The sequence below is a fragment of the Grampus griseus genome, assembly GCF_964374135.1.
Source record: "Grampus griseus genome assembly, chromosome: 2".
Classification (NCBI taxonomy): domain Eukaryota; kingdom Metazoa; phylum Chordata; class Mammalia; order Artiodactyla; family Delphinidae; genus Grampus; species Grampus griseus.
This window is the reverse complement of record NC_139018.1, coordinates 73,686,299-73,701,272: the sequence shown is the minus strand read 5'-3', so window position 1 is coordinate 73,701,272 and position 14,974 is coordinate 73,686,299. Positions and strand designations below refer to the sequence as shown.

Sequence of the window (14,974 nt, the reverse complement as noted above, 5' to 3'; positions counted from 1 at the left end):
CAGATGCCATCTCTTCCAGGAAGCACTCATGACACCTCCAGATGGAAATAATCTTGTGAAATTCCCCAATACAGGTTATTTTCATGGCTGTCATGGCATGTAACAGTTCCCACCCTGTTCTTTAGGATGACTTCCTAAGAACAGGATGCACCTTTAATTCATCTTCGTCTTCCTGGCACCCCTCCCTTTCTCATCACCACATTCATTCACATTTAGTGTCTGGATATAGGCGACACTCAGTAAATGTCTTTGAATGAATGACACACACCAGAGGTTATCCACACAAAGTATAGGTCATTTATTTCCCTTCTAACCCTGGGCTCAGTACATAGATGGCTTCTCTTCACCCTTTGGGTTGACAATTTTCTCCAGGTTGCTGCTTATAATATGGTAAAGCTCAGCCTGGAAGAAGGCCAGAGGGCAACAGTCAGGTTCTTGGCCTTTCCCCTGCGCCCCTCATCCACCTCCCTTAGGGGCTTACTCCACACTCACATAGAAGGCCCTGAGGTCCAGCACCATGGCCCTGAGCTCTCCATAGGCTGCCTCGTCTCGCTCGTGCACCAGGGCCCGGTAATCCATCTGGGATGTGGAAGGCAAAGCTGAGTCAGCCCCATGGAAGGTTGGGACATTAGTCTGGTTTCCTCATACAGGGAATAGGTAACTTGAGGAATGAGCCCCTTCTCAGCCAAGAAATGGGATCCCAGAGGATCAAACAGAGAAAGGGGTCAAGGTTTTTGAAGCCTAAATCAGTTTTCCTGGGCGTAATATTCTCCACATTGGGAAGGTCACAAATGAGACAAAGAGGACCTCTATCCCCCACTTTCTCATCACCCCCCATCCCCAGCAGCCTCAGCTAAAAGGCTGGTGGACTGTCCACTTACTACATGGGTCTCCTTAGAGGCCTTGGCCACAGCATCCCCACGTTCTGAGAAGTACCTGCCAGAAGCAAGAGGAGTAACCACAGGAATGGATGTTCAGAGAGAGGTACTCCCTCAGACCCTTCCCAAAGCACCGCTTCATCCGATAGGCATGCCCAGCTTTGGGAGTCCCAAAGAAATGTCCCTGCAGACCCCGGCGCTGGCCTTCCAGCTGTCCTTACTTGGAAATGGTTGTCTGGAAGGCTTCCACTTTGGTCTTGACTGCATTTACCCTCTCCAGCACCTTTTCCTGTGGAGACAAAAGAATGGAAAGCAAAGACAACCCTTCATCTCCTCCCTCCTTCACTCACCGTCTCCCTCCTCCTCCCAGTTCTTGTCTAGCTCCTATCCCTTACTCCCCAAGTCTCTCCCTGCTGTCAGCATTCTCACACACCCTTTCTCACCTGGATTGCCACCCCAAAGTCATTTCCATCCTCAATTTTGGGGATGAGGTGCTGGATCCATGTGATCACCTACATTAAGAGATATCATGTAGGAATCATTCAACAAACCCTCTATTCTGATTACTGCTACTTCCTAATAATAGGTACATTTAACTGAGTACTTATTATATGGCAGGCACTGTGCTATGTATTATATATCTCATTTAATCTTCACAACAACCTTTCAAGGTATATATTTTTTTTTTTTTGCTTGTTTCAAAGTATATATTCTTATTGTACCCACTTAACAGATGAAAAAACTGAGTCACAGGATGTCTAAGTTACTTACTTAAAGTAACCAGTTAGGTAAGTGATAGAGTCAGGATTTGAACCAAGGCAGTCTCCCTCTAGGGCCCAAGTTCTTAAACCAACTCACTGTATCATAGCATCTGTACTCTGTACCTGGTACAGCAGTAGGTTCTCAGGTTATAGAGGTGGATGTAGCACAGTCTAATTTGGGGATATCATCGTGATAGAGAACAAAAGGTATCTAAACCCAAGGTACAGAAGGAAGCTTCCTATTTGGGGAATAGTTTCCTAAATGAAGGAATTGAATCTCTGAAGGAGACCAGGGCCTGGCCTTGCTCGTTTTCTCTGTCCCCCAGTTCCCAGGCTTACCAGAATGCATTTTTCTTTGAGAGTCCAGACTTCTGGCTTAACCAGGGCAAGCAAGGCCAGGACCTTCTCATTCCCAGGGAGAAAGCCGCACTTAGGGACTGTGAGAAAGAGGGGACTTAGACCCTTTCTCATCCAGTAGTCAGTGTGCCATTTCCCTTTTCCTAGCCACCCCTTCCTCTCTTACCTTCTTTCTTCTCTTGCTTATCCGTTTCCATCTAAGGAAAAAAGGGGGAAAGTAGCTTTAGAAAAGTCATGGAGGTTGGAGGGCCACTTACACTGGGTTTATAGCCCAAGCCCTACACCATGAGTGCCTCACCTCATCATCCTTGGGTGGAGGGTCTGGGATGGGGATGTCCAGCGAGGCCCGGAGAGAAGTCATGTCAGTCACGTTGAGGGAGTCCTCCTGCACAGAGCTCACTGTCAGGGGCTGCCCAACCTCTTCCCCTCATCCTGAGTCAGAGCCTTTCCTCCACACATCCCACCCAACCTCTGCCTCCTAACCTAGGCTCAGGCCTCACACTATCCTAATGTTCCCAGTCCACCATTTGCGACTGTTCTCTGCATTCGGAGCCCAGTTGTTAGCTAGAGAGGGTGGATGGAGAGGAGAGAGGCCATGGGATGGGGCAGGAGGGGTCCACACTACTCACTTGCAAGAGCTGATTCAGGTATATGATTTTCTGAGGTAAGAATCTGTAGAGGAATTCCTCAGCCTGTGGGTTACATTGCAAGGGTCGGAATCACAGAAGACGTTCAGTGAGATGTCTGAGAAGTGGGACTGGAAGGGCCCTTGGAAATCATTGACTCCAGTACTTATAAATGAGGGAACTGAAGCCCTGAAAATTGAAGGGAATTCCCCAAGTTGGGATGCAGCAGAACCAAGGTTAGAACTGTGGTATTCCTGCTTTGGGGCCATGGCTTTTCCCTCCACACCAAAAGAGGGGAGAGGAAGTGGTGGAAGTGCAGAAGGTATTAAGAGGGGTACAGGTAAAAGCAGAGATCAATAATTAAGAGCTTATCTTAGATGGAGGCTTAATAAGTGAAGTAAGGCGCGGATGGAGGGTGGGTTTGGGGATCAGTCTGAGAAGTTGCAACCCTCAAGTATTGGCCTAAGATTCTGGGTCAAATCGCTTGAATCCAGAAGACTTACCTCCTGGAAAAGATTTTGCCTGAAGACATCCACCTGCACAGAGAGCGGTACCCGGATGTTCGTTAAGGGTCTCAGTTGTCCAGAGTAAGATCCCACCCCCAATAGGATGCCCTCCAACTTGGCTCAGTCCTTCCCCACCACATGCCAGACTTCCCTGGAAGCCCATGCTCAGTGCAGAGATTGTCCGGAGGGCAGGAATCTGGTAATCCCCGGGCAGAAGTGAAAGCACTTAGAGAGGTTGGGAGATTTCTCTGGCACGGCCTTGGTCCCTCGGAGCACCCAGTTTGGCCTCCATTTAGGAGGGCTCCTCGGCGCCTTCCTGGCCTCCCGGTCCCCCGTTACCTGTTTGCGGGCTTCCCCGCTCAGGCGCACCCCACAAGGCTTGGCCATGTTGCTCCAGTTGCTGCTAGGTCTCCGGTCTCCCTGTTCGCCGCCTGGGCTTTCGCTTTCACTCCCCACGTCCAGGCCCGCCCCCTCAGCCCCACCCCCTTCCTTCTTTTCCCCCTCCCCCTGGAAGGCCGCAAACCGAAAGGAGCCCCTCTGCCATTCTCGGCCTGTGAGACTAGAAGAGGCGGTGCTGACTCGGTCACAAACCCAGGGGCTGTCCGGGGGAGGGGCTAGGACAAGTGGGACCGGCGGAGATTGAACAGGGGCTGTCCCTCGGAGAAGGGGAAGGGCTTAGAGAGAGGGGGAAAGAACCGTCCAAGGACTGTCAGGGTTGGGGTGAGAAGGGTGGGAGAGTGGGAAAGCGGGTGTTAAGTGGTGGGGCTCCCCCAGGAAGGCTTGACTGCGGGGAAGGGCCAGAGAGGGATCAGAGTGGGCGGGAGAAGTAGTAGGAGGGAGAAGGGACAGAGGATAGGAAGGGAGAAGGCGCAGGGGCTTCCTCCCGGAGGGCGCCCTATCTTCAAGACTGACTAGAGAAGGGGCTTGAGTGGGGCTCAGGCCGGCCAGAGTTGAGTCCCCAGCTGAGTGGGATTTCCCCTGTGGGGTCCCGGATAGAGAGGAGGGCTTTGAGGGGAGTAAAGTAACCCCGTACCAGGGTCTATCCGGAGAGGGGTGGGACCAGCCTGGACCAAGGAGGGGATGAACGCCAGAACAGGGTTTGCTGCCTAGGCGCTCTGGGGGAGGAGCCATGGATTATTTATCATTATCATTGGCTGGGACCCTGGGCCACGCCCCCCGATTTCTTGGCCTCCGCCCTTCCTCAAGCTTAGACCCCGCCCCTTCCCCTGAATTTGGGTTGCAGTCCCGCCCTCTTTCCTAGTACTTCCTGTTCCCGCTAATCCTGGCGTTGGGCCCGGGGCCGAAGAGTGACCGTGCCGTGAGTGACCCGGGGCGTCCGAACCGACCGGGTCGGGCCGCGAAGCCAGACCCCAGGCGCTACTGGCGGCGCTCGGACCGCGCACAGCCTGCGCCGGGTCCCGTCGGACAGCGGGCTGGGGCTGACTCCTGTCTCAGGATGCCGGGGGAGGAGGAGGAGCGGGCCTTCCTGGCGGCCCGCGAGGAGCTGGCGAGCGCCCTGAGGAAGGATTCCGGGCAGGCGTTTTCGCTGGAGCAGCTCCGGCCGCTACTGGTCACCTCTCTGCCGCCAGCAGCCCGCTACCTGCAGCTGGATGCTGCACGCCTGGTCCGCTGCAACGCTCATGGGGAGGTGAGGCCCGGCCCGGGTTGGGAGGAGGACAGAGGACCTGAGGCCGGGTTGGGGCTCACAGCTTTCTGCTCTCTGACTGCTCGCAGCCCCGAAACTACCTCAACACCCTCTCCACGGCCCTGAACATCCTGGAGAAATATGGCCGCAACCTCCTCAGCCCTCAGCGGCCCCGGTACTGGCGCGGGGTCAAGTTTAATAACCCTGTCTTTCGCAGTACGGTGGATGCTGTTCAGGTGAAGCCCCTGGGCCCCTAATGGGAGAAGGGAACTTAGCCTGGGCTGGGGATTGACTAGAAAGGGCCTGAGGCTGTGCTGAATGGTTTGAGGTCCAGCCCTATTGGGAAGGGGACCTGCTAGGCGGTGACTGGTTTGAATGTGTGGCAGGGGGGCCGGGATGTTCTGCGATTGTATGGCTACACAGAGGAGCAGCCAGATGGGTTGAGCTTCCCTGAGGGCCAGAAGGAGCCGGATGAGCAACAAGTTGCTACAGTCACACTGGAAGTACTGCTGCTTCGGACAGAGCTCAGCCTGCTGCTACAGGTGAGATATCTCTAGTCCCAGCCTAACAACAAAGCCAGTGTGGGGACTCCCATGCTGCTGAACCATAGGCATAGTCCCCACAGTAACTTAGGATCTCTCTGTACTTTTCACACTGTGAACGTTGGGGGACCAGGGCTTTGAGGGAGGGCCTTGTTCCAGGGCTCTAGGTGGGAACTCCTCTTACCTTGTTTGCAGAATACTCATCCAGAACCACAAGCACTGGAGCAGCTGCTGAAAGACAAGGTTGAAGATGATGTAAGGAAGGCAGGAATGGGGCTCTGGGGCCTGGCGAACAAAGGGAACCTGTTGTGGGCCTCTGTCCCCAAGCCCTTGCTCATCCCCTGTCCTTTTTCCTCAGATACTGCAGCTCTCAGAGTTTGCCCCCTTACTGAGAGAGATTGATCCTGGCCCCCTCACCACACCCTCTGCCCCAGGTATTATTGTCCTATGTTGGGGGGTGGGAATGCTAGTAGATCATACTGGTGGAAATTTCCTGTCTTCTTGGTTATCTTCCTTTTGTGTAGATTAAAATTGTTTCCTTGGGTTGAAAAAATATGCTGAAAAGTTGTCTGTGATTTGTCCCCTCCACAGCAGATTCAAATGTAACCTGGTCTTTTTTAGAAAGATGTTCTATTTTTTCCTGTTCTCCAGCCTCCATTCCTGGTCCCTGCTTCCTCTGTGGTTCTGCTCCAGGCACATTGCACTGCTTAGCTTGTAAACAGGGCTTGTGCCCAACTTGTGATTGCCTCTTCCATGGACACCCAGACCGTGCACATCACCTCCGCCAGACCCTGCCTGTGGCCCCCCAGGCCACCCACCTGACCCCCAAGTGAGAGGCCTTTTCTCCTGAGTGGGAGCGAAATTGAGAGAACTTAAAATTATTTGAGTATCTACTATGTGCTGGATTCTGTGCTAAAGACTGTCTCATAGAGAGCAAGCAGCCAGTTACTGCCTTCCAGGAGATCATAGATATACATGTCAAGCAAGTAGCAGTCATAGCAAAATAGATTATTTGGGTGTGCAGATAGGTAGTAGGAGGATGCAGCTTAGTCAGAAGGATCAACTCAATCAGTTGGTAATATTTTAAGCACCTAATAGGGGTCAGACCCTATGTTAGGGATATTTACCAGCCAGATGTGGACTTTAGGCTGTCATTTAAATGTTGAAGAGGCTATGGGTATGGCAGTGTTCCAGACATGTGCAAAGGCCAGAGCCATGTGTTGTCCTGCAGGGAATGAGGGATGCCCTTGGGTAAGGGTCCCAGGCACCCCCTCAGCAGGCCGTGTCTGCTTTTCCATTACAGCTTACCTGCCTCAGCTCCACCACAGCCTCAGTCAACCTCCCTGCCGGCCCTGGGAGACAGCTCTGTTTCTTCCCCTGATCCTGCAAGTGCCCGTCTTCCCTGGCACTGTTCTGCCTGCGCCATGCTGAATGAACCTTGGACAGTACTCTGTGTGGCCTGTGATCGGCCCCGAGGCTGTAAAGGGTTGGGGCTGGGGATTGAGGGTCCCCAAGGAGCTGGGGGCGTAGAACCCGAGCTTGCACGGGGTCACTGGGCCTGCCAGAGCTGCACCTTTGAGAATGAGGCTGTGTTTGTGCTGTGTGCCATGTGTGAGCGACCTCGGCTGGCTCAGCCTCCCAGCTTGGTAGTGGATTCTCAGGATGCCGGCGTTTGCCTGCAGCCCCTTCAGGTAACCTGTTCCTGGCCTTCTCAGCTCTTTATTTGCACCTGTTACCACAGGCCATTCTCTACTTCTTCATCCCCTATTTTCCTTCAGTTCCCCGGTATCTTCCCCCCAGCTTCCTATATTTCCATCTTGAGCCTCAGCCAACCTTCAATGGGATAATTCTTTCTGCCTTCCCAGCAGGAGGATACTTTGCTCTCCTCTGCCCAGACTCCAGTGTGGTACTGCATTCACTGTACCTTCTGCAACTCGGGCCCTGGCTGGGTGTGTGCTATGTGCAACCGGACCAGCAGCCCCAAGCCAGTACAGCATACCCCTCAGCCCCTTGCCAGCTCTTTGGAAGAGCAACTCCCTGAACCAGGGCCTCCACGACGCCTCAGTGCCCCCCTGGCCAGTTCCTGTGGGGACCTTGAGAAGCAGCGCCAAGACAAGATGCGGGAGGAAGGTCTCCAGCTAGTGCTCAAGATCCGGGTGAGGATTTGGGCCTGGGATAAGCTTGTGGGGGAAGAGAGAGGCTGCAGTTGATTGATGCAAGTTCTCAAAACCTGTCATTGTTAGCAGCAGCTGCCTCTTATTGAACCCTTCCCCCACGGCAGGCATCATGCTGTGTCCTGCTCACGTGATCCATGATCCATGACAGCTCAAGCACTGTCAGCATTTTGGTTCGGGCTAAGGGTGGGTGGGGTGTGCCCTTCCTGATGGGCGCCCTATCTGGGCGGGACTGTGCCTTAGGAAGGGGAAGCCGGAGGCGCCTGTCCAGAGGAGGTCTTCTCAGCTCTGCAGTACTCGGGCACCGAGGTGCCCCTGCAGTGGCTGCGCTCAGAGCTGCCCTACGTGCTGGAGATGGTGGCTGAGCTGGCTGGACAGCAGGACCCGAGGCTGGGTGCCTTTTCCTGTCAGGAGGCCCGGAATGCCTGGCTGGATCGTCATGGCAACCTGGATGAAGCTGTGAAAGAGTGTGTGCGGGCCCGGCGGAGGAAGGTAGCAGCAGCTGTGCTGGAGCGGGTGCAGGATTGAGGGCTGTGGATCTCAGAGCCTCTCACATTCTTCTTCACTCCTTCTCACCCCTCCCAACTCACAGGTGCAGGAGCTCCGGTCCCTGGGCTTTGAGCCTGAGGAGGGGTCTCTTCATGCCTTGTTCCAACATGGAGGTGACGTGGCACGAGCCCTGACTGAGCTACAGCGCCAGCGCCTAGAACCCTTCCATCAGCGCCTCTGGGACAGTGGTCCTGAGCCCACCCCTTCCTGGGACGGGCCAGATAAGCAGGTGCTGGAAGGAGGTGAAGAGCCCACTTAGTAGGGCTGAGGGCAGGCTGAGGGGTAGGCTCTCTGCGGTCTGACAGCCACTTCTTCCCTCTCCACCTGAATCGCCTTGCAGAGCCTGGTCAGACGGCTTTTGGCAGTCCACGCACTCCCCAGCTGGGGCCGGGCAGAGCTGGCGCTGGCGCTACTGCAGGAAACACCCAGGAACTATGAGTTGGGGGATGTGGTAGAAGCTGTGAGGCAGAGCCAGGACCGGGCCTTCCTGCGCCGCTTGCTTGCCCAGGAGTGTGCCGTGTGCAGCTGGGCCCTGCCCCGCAACCGGGTAAGTCCCTCCCCACTGCCCCTGGCCTTAGAATTGCTCTGTTCCCTTTGGATCCCCACTCTACCCCAGCCCGTCTCTGATCTTGTCTTTTGCTCTGCAGTTGCCCATGTGCCCCTGAAGGCTTCTGGAAAGGGGAGGGCAAGAATAGGCCACCTCCCTCTCTTTTTTTTAAATGTTCTATTATGGGAAATTTCGAACATGCGATAGTAGAGAAAACTGTATAATGGATTCCACTCTCCCTCCCCCCACCATGTATTCATCATCAGCCATTATTAATGGATGACCAATCTTTACTTCATCTGCACATACATAGGATTCTTTTTTTATTTTTATTTTTTGCGATACGTGGGCTTCTCACTGTTGTGGCCTCTCCCGTTGCGGAGCACAGGCTCCAGACGCGCGGGCCCAGCGGCCATGGCTCACGAGCCCAGCCGCTCCGCGGCATGTGGGATCCTCCTGGATCAGGGCACGAACCCGTGTCCCCTGCATCGGCAGGCGGACTCCCAACCACTGCACCACCAGGGAAGCCCCTACATAGGATTATTTTGAAACAAATCTCAGATGTCAGATAGTTTATCTGTAATATTTCAATATGTATCTCTAAAAGATAAAACTCTTTGAAAATATAACCACAAATACCACTGTCACACCAAAAAAATTACCGTTATTTAATGTGATCATCAAATACCCACTTGGTAGGAATAGGCCCCTCTTATCTCCTGAGCCCCTTCTGACTTACTCTAGGTCAGAAGTGGCAGTTCTTTGGCAAAATACAGCCCAGTTTAGTTAGGCTGGCTCTGTATGTTTTTTGTTTTTACTCTTTATTTTAAAATAATTGTAGAGTCACAGGCAGTTATGAAAATAGTACAGAGTCCTGTGTGCTCTTTATCCACCCCCTCCCAATGGTGACATCTTGTATAATCATAGTGCAATATCAAGACCAAGAAATAGATATTGGTACAATGTCAGCTAGACCGCAGGCTTTGTTCATTTTGTGCATCAGTGTGTATGTGTGTAGTTGTATGCCATTTGACCCCACATGTAGATTCATGTAACCACCACCACAATCAAGATACCACAATGCAACCCCCTTGTGCTACCGCTTTATAGTTGGAACCTTCTTCCCCTCCTCCTGTCATATGGCAGCCACTAGTCTGTTCTCCATTGCTGTAGTTTTGTCATTTCAAGGATGTTGTTTGTGTTTGCTTTTTTTTTGGCCACGCCACACAGCTTTCAGGATCTTAGTTCCCCAACGAGGGATTGAACCCGGGCCCTTGTCAGTGAAAGTGCGGAGTCCTACCCACTGGACCACCAGGGAATCCACCACCACCACCACCCCCCACCCCACCCCCGGCTTTTTTTTCCTTTTTAAATTAACTTTTAAAAAATTTTTATTTTCTACTGGAGTATAGTTGATCTACAATGCTGTGTTAGTTTCAGGTGTACAGCAAAGTGATTCAGTTATTGTGTGTTTGCTTTTAATTGAATGTGGATGCCTTTAGAGGGCATTCTTCCGTTTACCTTAGGTCTCACCATTGTCTGTTTTTTTCCATCTGAAGGTCTTCAGACATTTAGGTTGCCCACCCAGTTGTTAATTAGACCCCGGTTTCATAGCAGACACCTGGCTACTGCCCCCCCTCAGCTGGCAACTGTAGCTTCTTACCCTCTTCCCTCCCTTCCCTTCCCCTCCACCAGATGCAGGCTCTGACCTCCTGTGAGTGCACTATCTGTCCCGACTGCTTCCGCCAGCACTTCACCATTGCCCTGAAGGAGAAACACATCACAGACATGGTGTGCCCTGCCTGTGGCCGCCCCGACCTCACCGATGATGCACAGCTGCTCAGCTACTTTTCCACCCTCGATATCCAGGTACTGAAGTCCCTAGGACTCAGGGTGCCCTGGGCTTTGAACAGGAGCCTTGCCCACCCGCCACTTCCACATCCTGTTCCCAGCTTCGAGAGAGCCTAGAGCCAGATGCCTATGCGCTGTTCCACAAGAAGCTGACTGAGGGCGTGCTCATGCGAGATCCCAAGTTCTTGTGGTGTGCCCAGGTCAGAGGCCTGCCCAGAGCTGCTGACCGGAGGGACGGGTGGGGAGTGGTGCCTGGTCAGGCCTCAGACAGCTTTATGCTCTTGCACCCACAGTGCTCCTTTGGCTTCATATACGAGCGTGAGCAGCTGGAGGCAACATGTCCCCAGTGTCACCAGACCTTCTGCGTGCGCTGTAAGCGCCAGGTGAGGCACATCCATCCTTTTGGAAATACCTGCTGAGCCACCGCAGGTACTGTTAGACGCGGGGTGTGCTGGAGAACAGAACAGACATGAGCTCTGGGCTCAAAGAGTTACAGGCTAGCCAGGGAGGGAGGGAGGAGGGGTGAGGGAAGGAGAGAGAGCAGAATTATACATCGCCGTGAGTTCTATGAAGAAAACAAATAGGAATCTGAGGTTAGGAATAACAGGATGGACCTACCTAGTACACAGGATCGAGAGGTTAGACAAGTCTTCTCTGAAATGGCTGGATTTAAGCTCAGGCATGAAAGTTAAGAAGAAGCCAACTATGCAAAGAGTATTTGGAAGAGAAAGAACAACACATGGAAAGGCCAAAGTCAGAAAAAGTGTTGTGTGGCTGGAGCCCCAAGAGCAAGGGTGAGAGCGGCTGGCGGTCGGAGAGGAGCTAGCTGCCCGATCAGGAGAGGCCGTGAGGCCAGTCCAGCAAGGGATCGGCCTTTCATTCTACGACTGAGCAAGGGGTGATGCTCTCTCATTTACCTTTAGAAAGTTTAATATTTGATACCAAAAAGTTGCATCTGTCTTTTTTTTTAACTTATTTTAATTAATTTATTTACTTATTTTTGGCTGTGTTGGGTCTTCGTTGCTGCGTGCGGGCTTTCTCTAGTTGAGGTGAGCAGGGGCTACTCTTTGTTGCCGCGTGCAGACTTCTCATCGTGGTGGCTTCTCTTGTTGCAGAGCATGGGCTCTAGGCGCGTGGGCTTCAGTAGTTGTGGCACATGGGCTCAGTAGTTGTGGCTCGCGGGCTCTAGAGTGCAGGCTCAGTAGTTGTGGCACACGGGCTTAGTTGCTCTGCGGCATGTGGGATCTTCCTGGACAAGGGCTTGAACCCATGTCCCCTGCATTGACAGGCGGATTCTTAACTACTGTGCCACCAGGGAAGTCCCTGCATCTGTCATATAAAACACCATAATAAAATGAACACCTGCGACCTTACCACCAAACCTCCAAGCTAGAACACTCCCAGTGCAGTTGGTTACATGTTCAAAGGCACACTGGCTGCAAGGTGGAGGCTGAACCATAGGGGAGCAGGAGTGGAGGCATAGAGACTAGGAATCGAGACGAGACCTGACCTGGCCCAGAGTAAAGGTGGTCAGAGTAGGGATGAAGAAAAGGACAGGGTTGAACTAGGCTTGGGTGGTGGAAACAAGACTTGCTGGTGAATGTTTCGGGTGTGAAGAGATGAGAGAACCAAGGCTGGCCCCTCGGTTTGGGATTTGAGCAAACGGTGGATGGCAGTGCCATACACTAAGCCAGGGGACCGCTGGATCTGAGTGGAGGGGCCAGCAAGAAGGGCCTAGGATAGAGCTTTCATGGGAAGCTCGTTTCCTTCTGGCAGTGGGAGGAGCAGCACCGAGGTCGGAGCTGTGAAGATTTCCAGAACTGGAAACGCACCAATGACCCGGAGTACCAGGCCCAGGGCTTGGCGATGTACCTTCAGGAAAATGGCATAGGTAAGATTGCCTGTTTGCCCAGTAATCTCTCATTGCCAGCGGCTCTCTTCCTGAGGGCCTGAGGAGCAGTGGCAGCCCGAACCCTGACCTGCTGTCCCTTGCAGACTGCCCCAAGTGCAAGTTCTCGTACGCACTGGCCCGAGGAGGCTGCATGCACTTTCACTGCACCCAGTGCCGCCACCAGTTCTGCAGTGGCTGCTACAATGCCTTTTACGCCAAGAATGTGAGCCCAGAGAACGGGGATGGAAGGGCTAGCTGGGTGGGGCTGCCATCGGGAGTGAGGGAGTGAGGGGTGGAGGCCGTTGAGGAACACCCAGGGGAAGAAGAGAACAGTGGGGGGTAAAGCACCTCTCTGTCCTCTCTCCCCTTCTGCTTGCTCCAGACCCTCCAATGTCTCATCTCCCCCACCCCTACACCCCTCACGCAGGGGTTCCTGAGAGGCCAGGACCCCAACAGTCTCCAACTTCCCCTCTCCCATCTGGGTTTCCGCCAGAAATGTCCAGACCCTAACTGCAGGGTGAAGAAGTCCCTGCATGGCCACCACCCCCGCGACTGCCTCTTCTACCTGCGGGACTGGACGGCTCCTCGGCTCCAGAAGCTGCTTCAGGTCAGGGGTGGCCAGCCTGGCTGGTTTGCCAGTCACCCAGGAGAGGAGGCAGGGCACAGGGTGGCAGGAAGGGAAAGGCCTGGATGCCGAGAAATCCAGCAGGCTGGCACCAAGGGAAGCTAACGCCCATCCTTCTGCCCTCCTCAGGACAATAACGTCATGTTCAACACAGAGCCCCCAGCGGGGGCCCGGGCAGTGCCTGGAGGTGAGTGTCGGGCCTGGGAGAAGGCAAGAGGAGGGGCTGGGCTCCCCCTGTGTGATGGATGAAGGCGAGGCTTGGGTCTGGGGTTGGACCAGGACGCAGGCCCATCCTGTGCTTGCTTGTTGTGCTCTTTGGTGACTCAGCCTCCCCAGGCTTGTTTCTTCCTCTGTAAAGTGGGGACCATATCCACCTTGCAGCCAAGCTGTTTTATGTGAGGCCACATTCAAGCGCCTGGCACCTCGATGCTAATTTTATTCTCCCATTCCCAAAGGATAGTGATTCATTAGTTAACTCAATGACTATTTAATTAAAGACTTACTAGTTGCACTGTTTTAGGTTCCATGAGGGCAACAGAAAGATGTTATATATGATTCTAATCTGCCCCACTTCTTACCATCTGTGTAGAGTAAGACCTTCACAGAATAAGCTAACCTCGCAAGAGCTAAATCACAACCAAAAGAGCTGTCTCAAGGGAGTATATGATTATATGGGCCAGAAGTCAGCTTGGCTAAAAGCAGGGACAGCAAGGTCCCTGCTTCTGTGTCGGAAGTGGTCTGCACGGTGGCATCTCTGGCACAGCTGTTAGAGCAGGGGCTCCTGTCCTCAGTCCCCTCCCTAGAGGCTACCTCCCATGCCTCCATCCATATCCTAGTTCTCCTGGGCCTTCGTGGTCAGTGGCCCCCTCCAGACAAAGGGACCCTTCCTTCCCTTACCCCTAGGTGGCTGCCGAGTGATGGAGCAGAAGGAAGTTCCCAACGGGTTCCGGGACGAAGCCTGCGGCAAGGAGACTCCTGCTGGCTATGCCGGCCTCTGCCAGTGAGTGCCAGGCAGGGCGTGGAGCACGGCGTCGGCGGCACAGGAGCACTGGGGGTGTGCCTGGGCAGAAGAGTGGGTCTCTGCAAGCAGTAGGTCCTGCAAGAAGTGGGAGGGAGGGGCCTCTCTAGGCGAGGGCACAGAAAGGTGGTGTGCACAGATTGGCAAGGGCCCACAAGAGCAACTGGCGAGGGGTGTCGGTCTTGTTCATCTGAGTATGCTAGTGCCCAGCACAGTGCTGGACACACTCAGTTGATATCAGTCAAACTTCAGAAGAACAATATTCCACCCTCTCATCTCCCCAGGGCGCACTACAAAGAGTACCTTGTGAGCCTCATCAACGCCCACTCACTGGACCCAGCCAGCCTGTATGAGGTGGAGGAGCTGGAGACGGCTGCCGAGCGCTACCTGCATGTGCGCCCCCAGCCGCTGCCTGGGGAGGATGCCGCCACCTACCACGCCCGCTTGTTACAGGTAAAGCCTCCCCCAGCCTCACCTCTGACCCCACTCTCTAGAAGTCCCCTGTCCAGACTGTGTCTGAGCCCCAGGCTTCCAGTATCATCATCTTCTCTCTCCTTCTACAGAAGCTGATAGAAGAGGTGCCCTTGGGACAGAGTATCCCCCGCAGGAGGAAGTAGCTGAGGGCAAGGGTCCCAATGAAGGTCCCGTGATCTGACTCCCCGGGAACACCTCCAGCACCAATAAAGAGGCATTTCCTTGCCCAGGCTTCTTGGTGGTCCTTCTTCCTTCCTGACCCCACCATCCTGGGGCACCAGGGAAAGGGGTGTGTGTGAATAGAGCTTTGCTAAAGGCCCCCTGCAGCCTGCCACCTGACCCTCTCTGGACTCAGGCAGAAGCAATTGATGCTGTGGGAGGCCAAGGGCAGCCCTCCCCATCTAGCCACCTGGCCTGGGCTTCCTCTTTCCCTGCATCCTTTCTTCTTTTATTGAATTCAGCTGATATTTGGGGGTGACCTAGTAGGTACCAAGCAGGCATCGTGGGGGAACACAGATGCACAAGTGGTA

At 53.9% G+C, this 14,974-nt stretch overlaps 2 protein-coding genes across 6 annotated transcripts; one reads left to right on the top strand and one right to left on the bottom strand.

Annotated features, from left to right (window-relative positions):
* Positions 1-274: 274 nt before the first annotated feature.
* PSME2 (proteasome activator subunit 2) lies at positions 275-3,593 on the bottom strand. The gene is made up of 11 exons (XM_082649522.1): positions 3,468-3,593; positions 3,126-3,158; positions 2,626-2,688; positions 2,295-2,381; positions 2,163-2,193; positions 1,979-2,076; positions 1,322-1,390; positions 1,100-1,167; positions 882-936; positions 493-579; positions 275-402 (listed from the first exon to the last, which is right to left on the bottom strand). The coding sequence occupies exons 1-11, from the start codon at positions 3,513-3,515 to the stop codon at positions 322-324; spliced, it is 720 nt and encodes a 239-aa protein (XP_082505648.1). The 5' UTR covers positions 3,516-3,593; the 3' UTR covers positions 275-321.
* An 840-nt stretch (positions 3,594-4,433) lies between these two features.
* RNF31 (ring finger protein 31) lies at positions 4,434-14,681 on the top strand. 5 transcript variants are annotated; one of them, XM_082649716.1, is made up of 21 exons: positions 4,434-4,776; positions 4,863-5,009; positions 5,160-5,315; positions 5,511-5,570; positions 5,674-5,749; positions 5,967-6,144; positions 6,619-7,006; positions 7,184-7,471; positions 7,733-7,981; positions 8,082-8,267; positions 8,379-8,585; positions 10,281-10,454; positions 10,538-10,636; positions 10,730-10,819; positions 12,213-12,327; positions 12,432-12,550; positions 12,821-12,934; positions 13,082-13,139; positions 13,856-13,952; positions 14,255-14,423; positions 14,534-14,681. In XM_082649716.1, the coding sequence occupies exons 1-21, from the start codon at positions 4,585-4,587 to the stop codon at positions 14,585-14,587; spliced, it is 3,216 nt and encodes a 1,071-aa protein (XP_082505842.1). In that variant the 5' UTR covers positions 4,434-4,584; the 3' UTR covers positions 14,588-14,681. The 5 variants fall into 5 exon arrangements, with proteins under 5 accessions (XP_082505842.1, XP_082505840.1, XP_082505841.1 ...); XM_082649714.1 differs by having other exon boundaries at positions 12,755-12,934; XM_082649715.1 differs by having other exon boundaries at positions 7,181-7,471.
* The last annotated feature ends 293 nt before the right edge of the window (positions 14,682-14,974 follow it).

Coding starts and splice junctions, on each gene's coding strand:
- PSME2 (XM_082649522.1), bottom strand. CDS start 3,515: ATGGCCAAGCCTTGTGGGGTGCGCCTGAGCGGGGAAGCCCGCAAACAG. Junction 3,159..3,467: donor GCGGGGAAGCCCGCAAACAG/GTAACGGGGGAC, acceptor CTCTCTGTGCAG/GTGGATGTCTTCAGGCAAAA. Junction 403..492: donor TGGACCTCAGGGCCTTCTAT/GTGAGTGTGGAG, acceptor GCCTTCTTCCAG/GCTGAGCTTTACCATATTAT.
- RNF31 (XM_082649712.1), top strand. CDS start 4,585: ATGCCGGGGGAGGAGGAGGAGCGGGCCTTCCTGGCGGCCCGCGAGGAG. Junction 10,820..12,212: donor GCGTGCGCTGTAAGCGCCAG/GTGAGGCACATC, acceptor TCCTTCTGGCAG/TGGGAGGAGCAGCACCGAGG. Junction 14,424..14,533: donor ACCACGCCCGCTTGTTACAG/GTAAAGCCTCCC, acceptor CTCCTTCTACAG/AAGCTGATAGAAGAGGTGCC.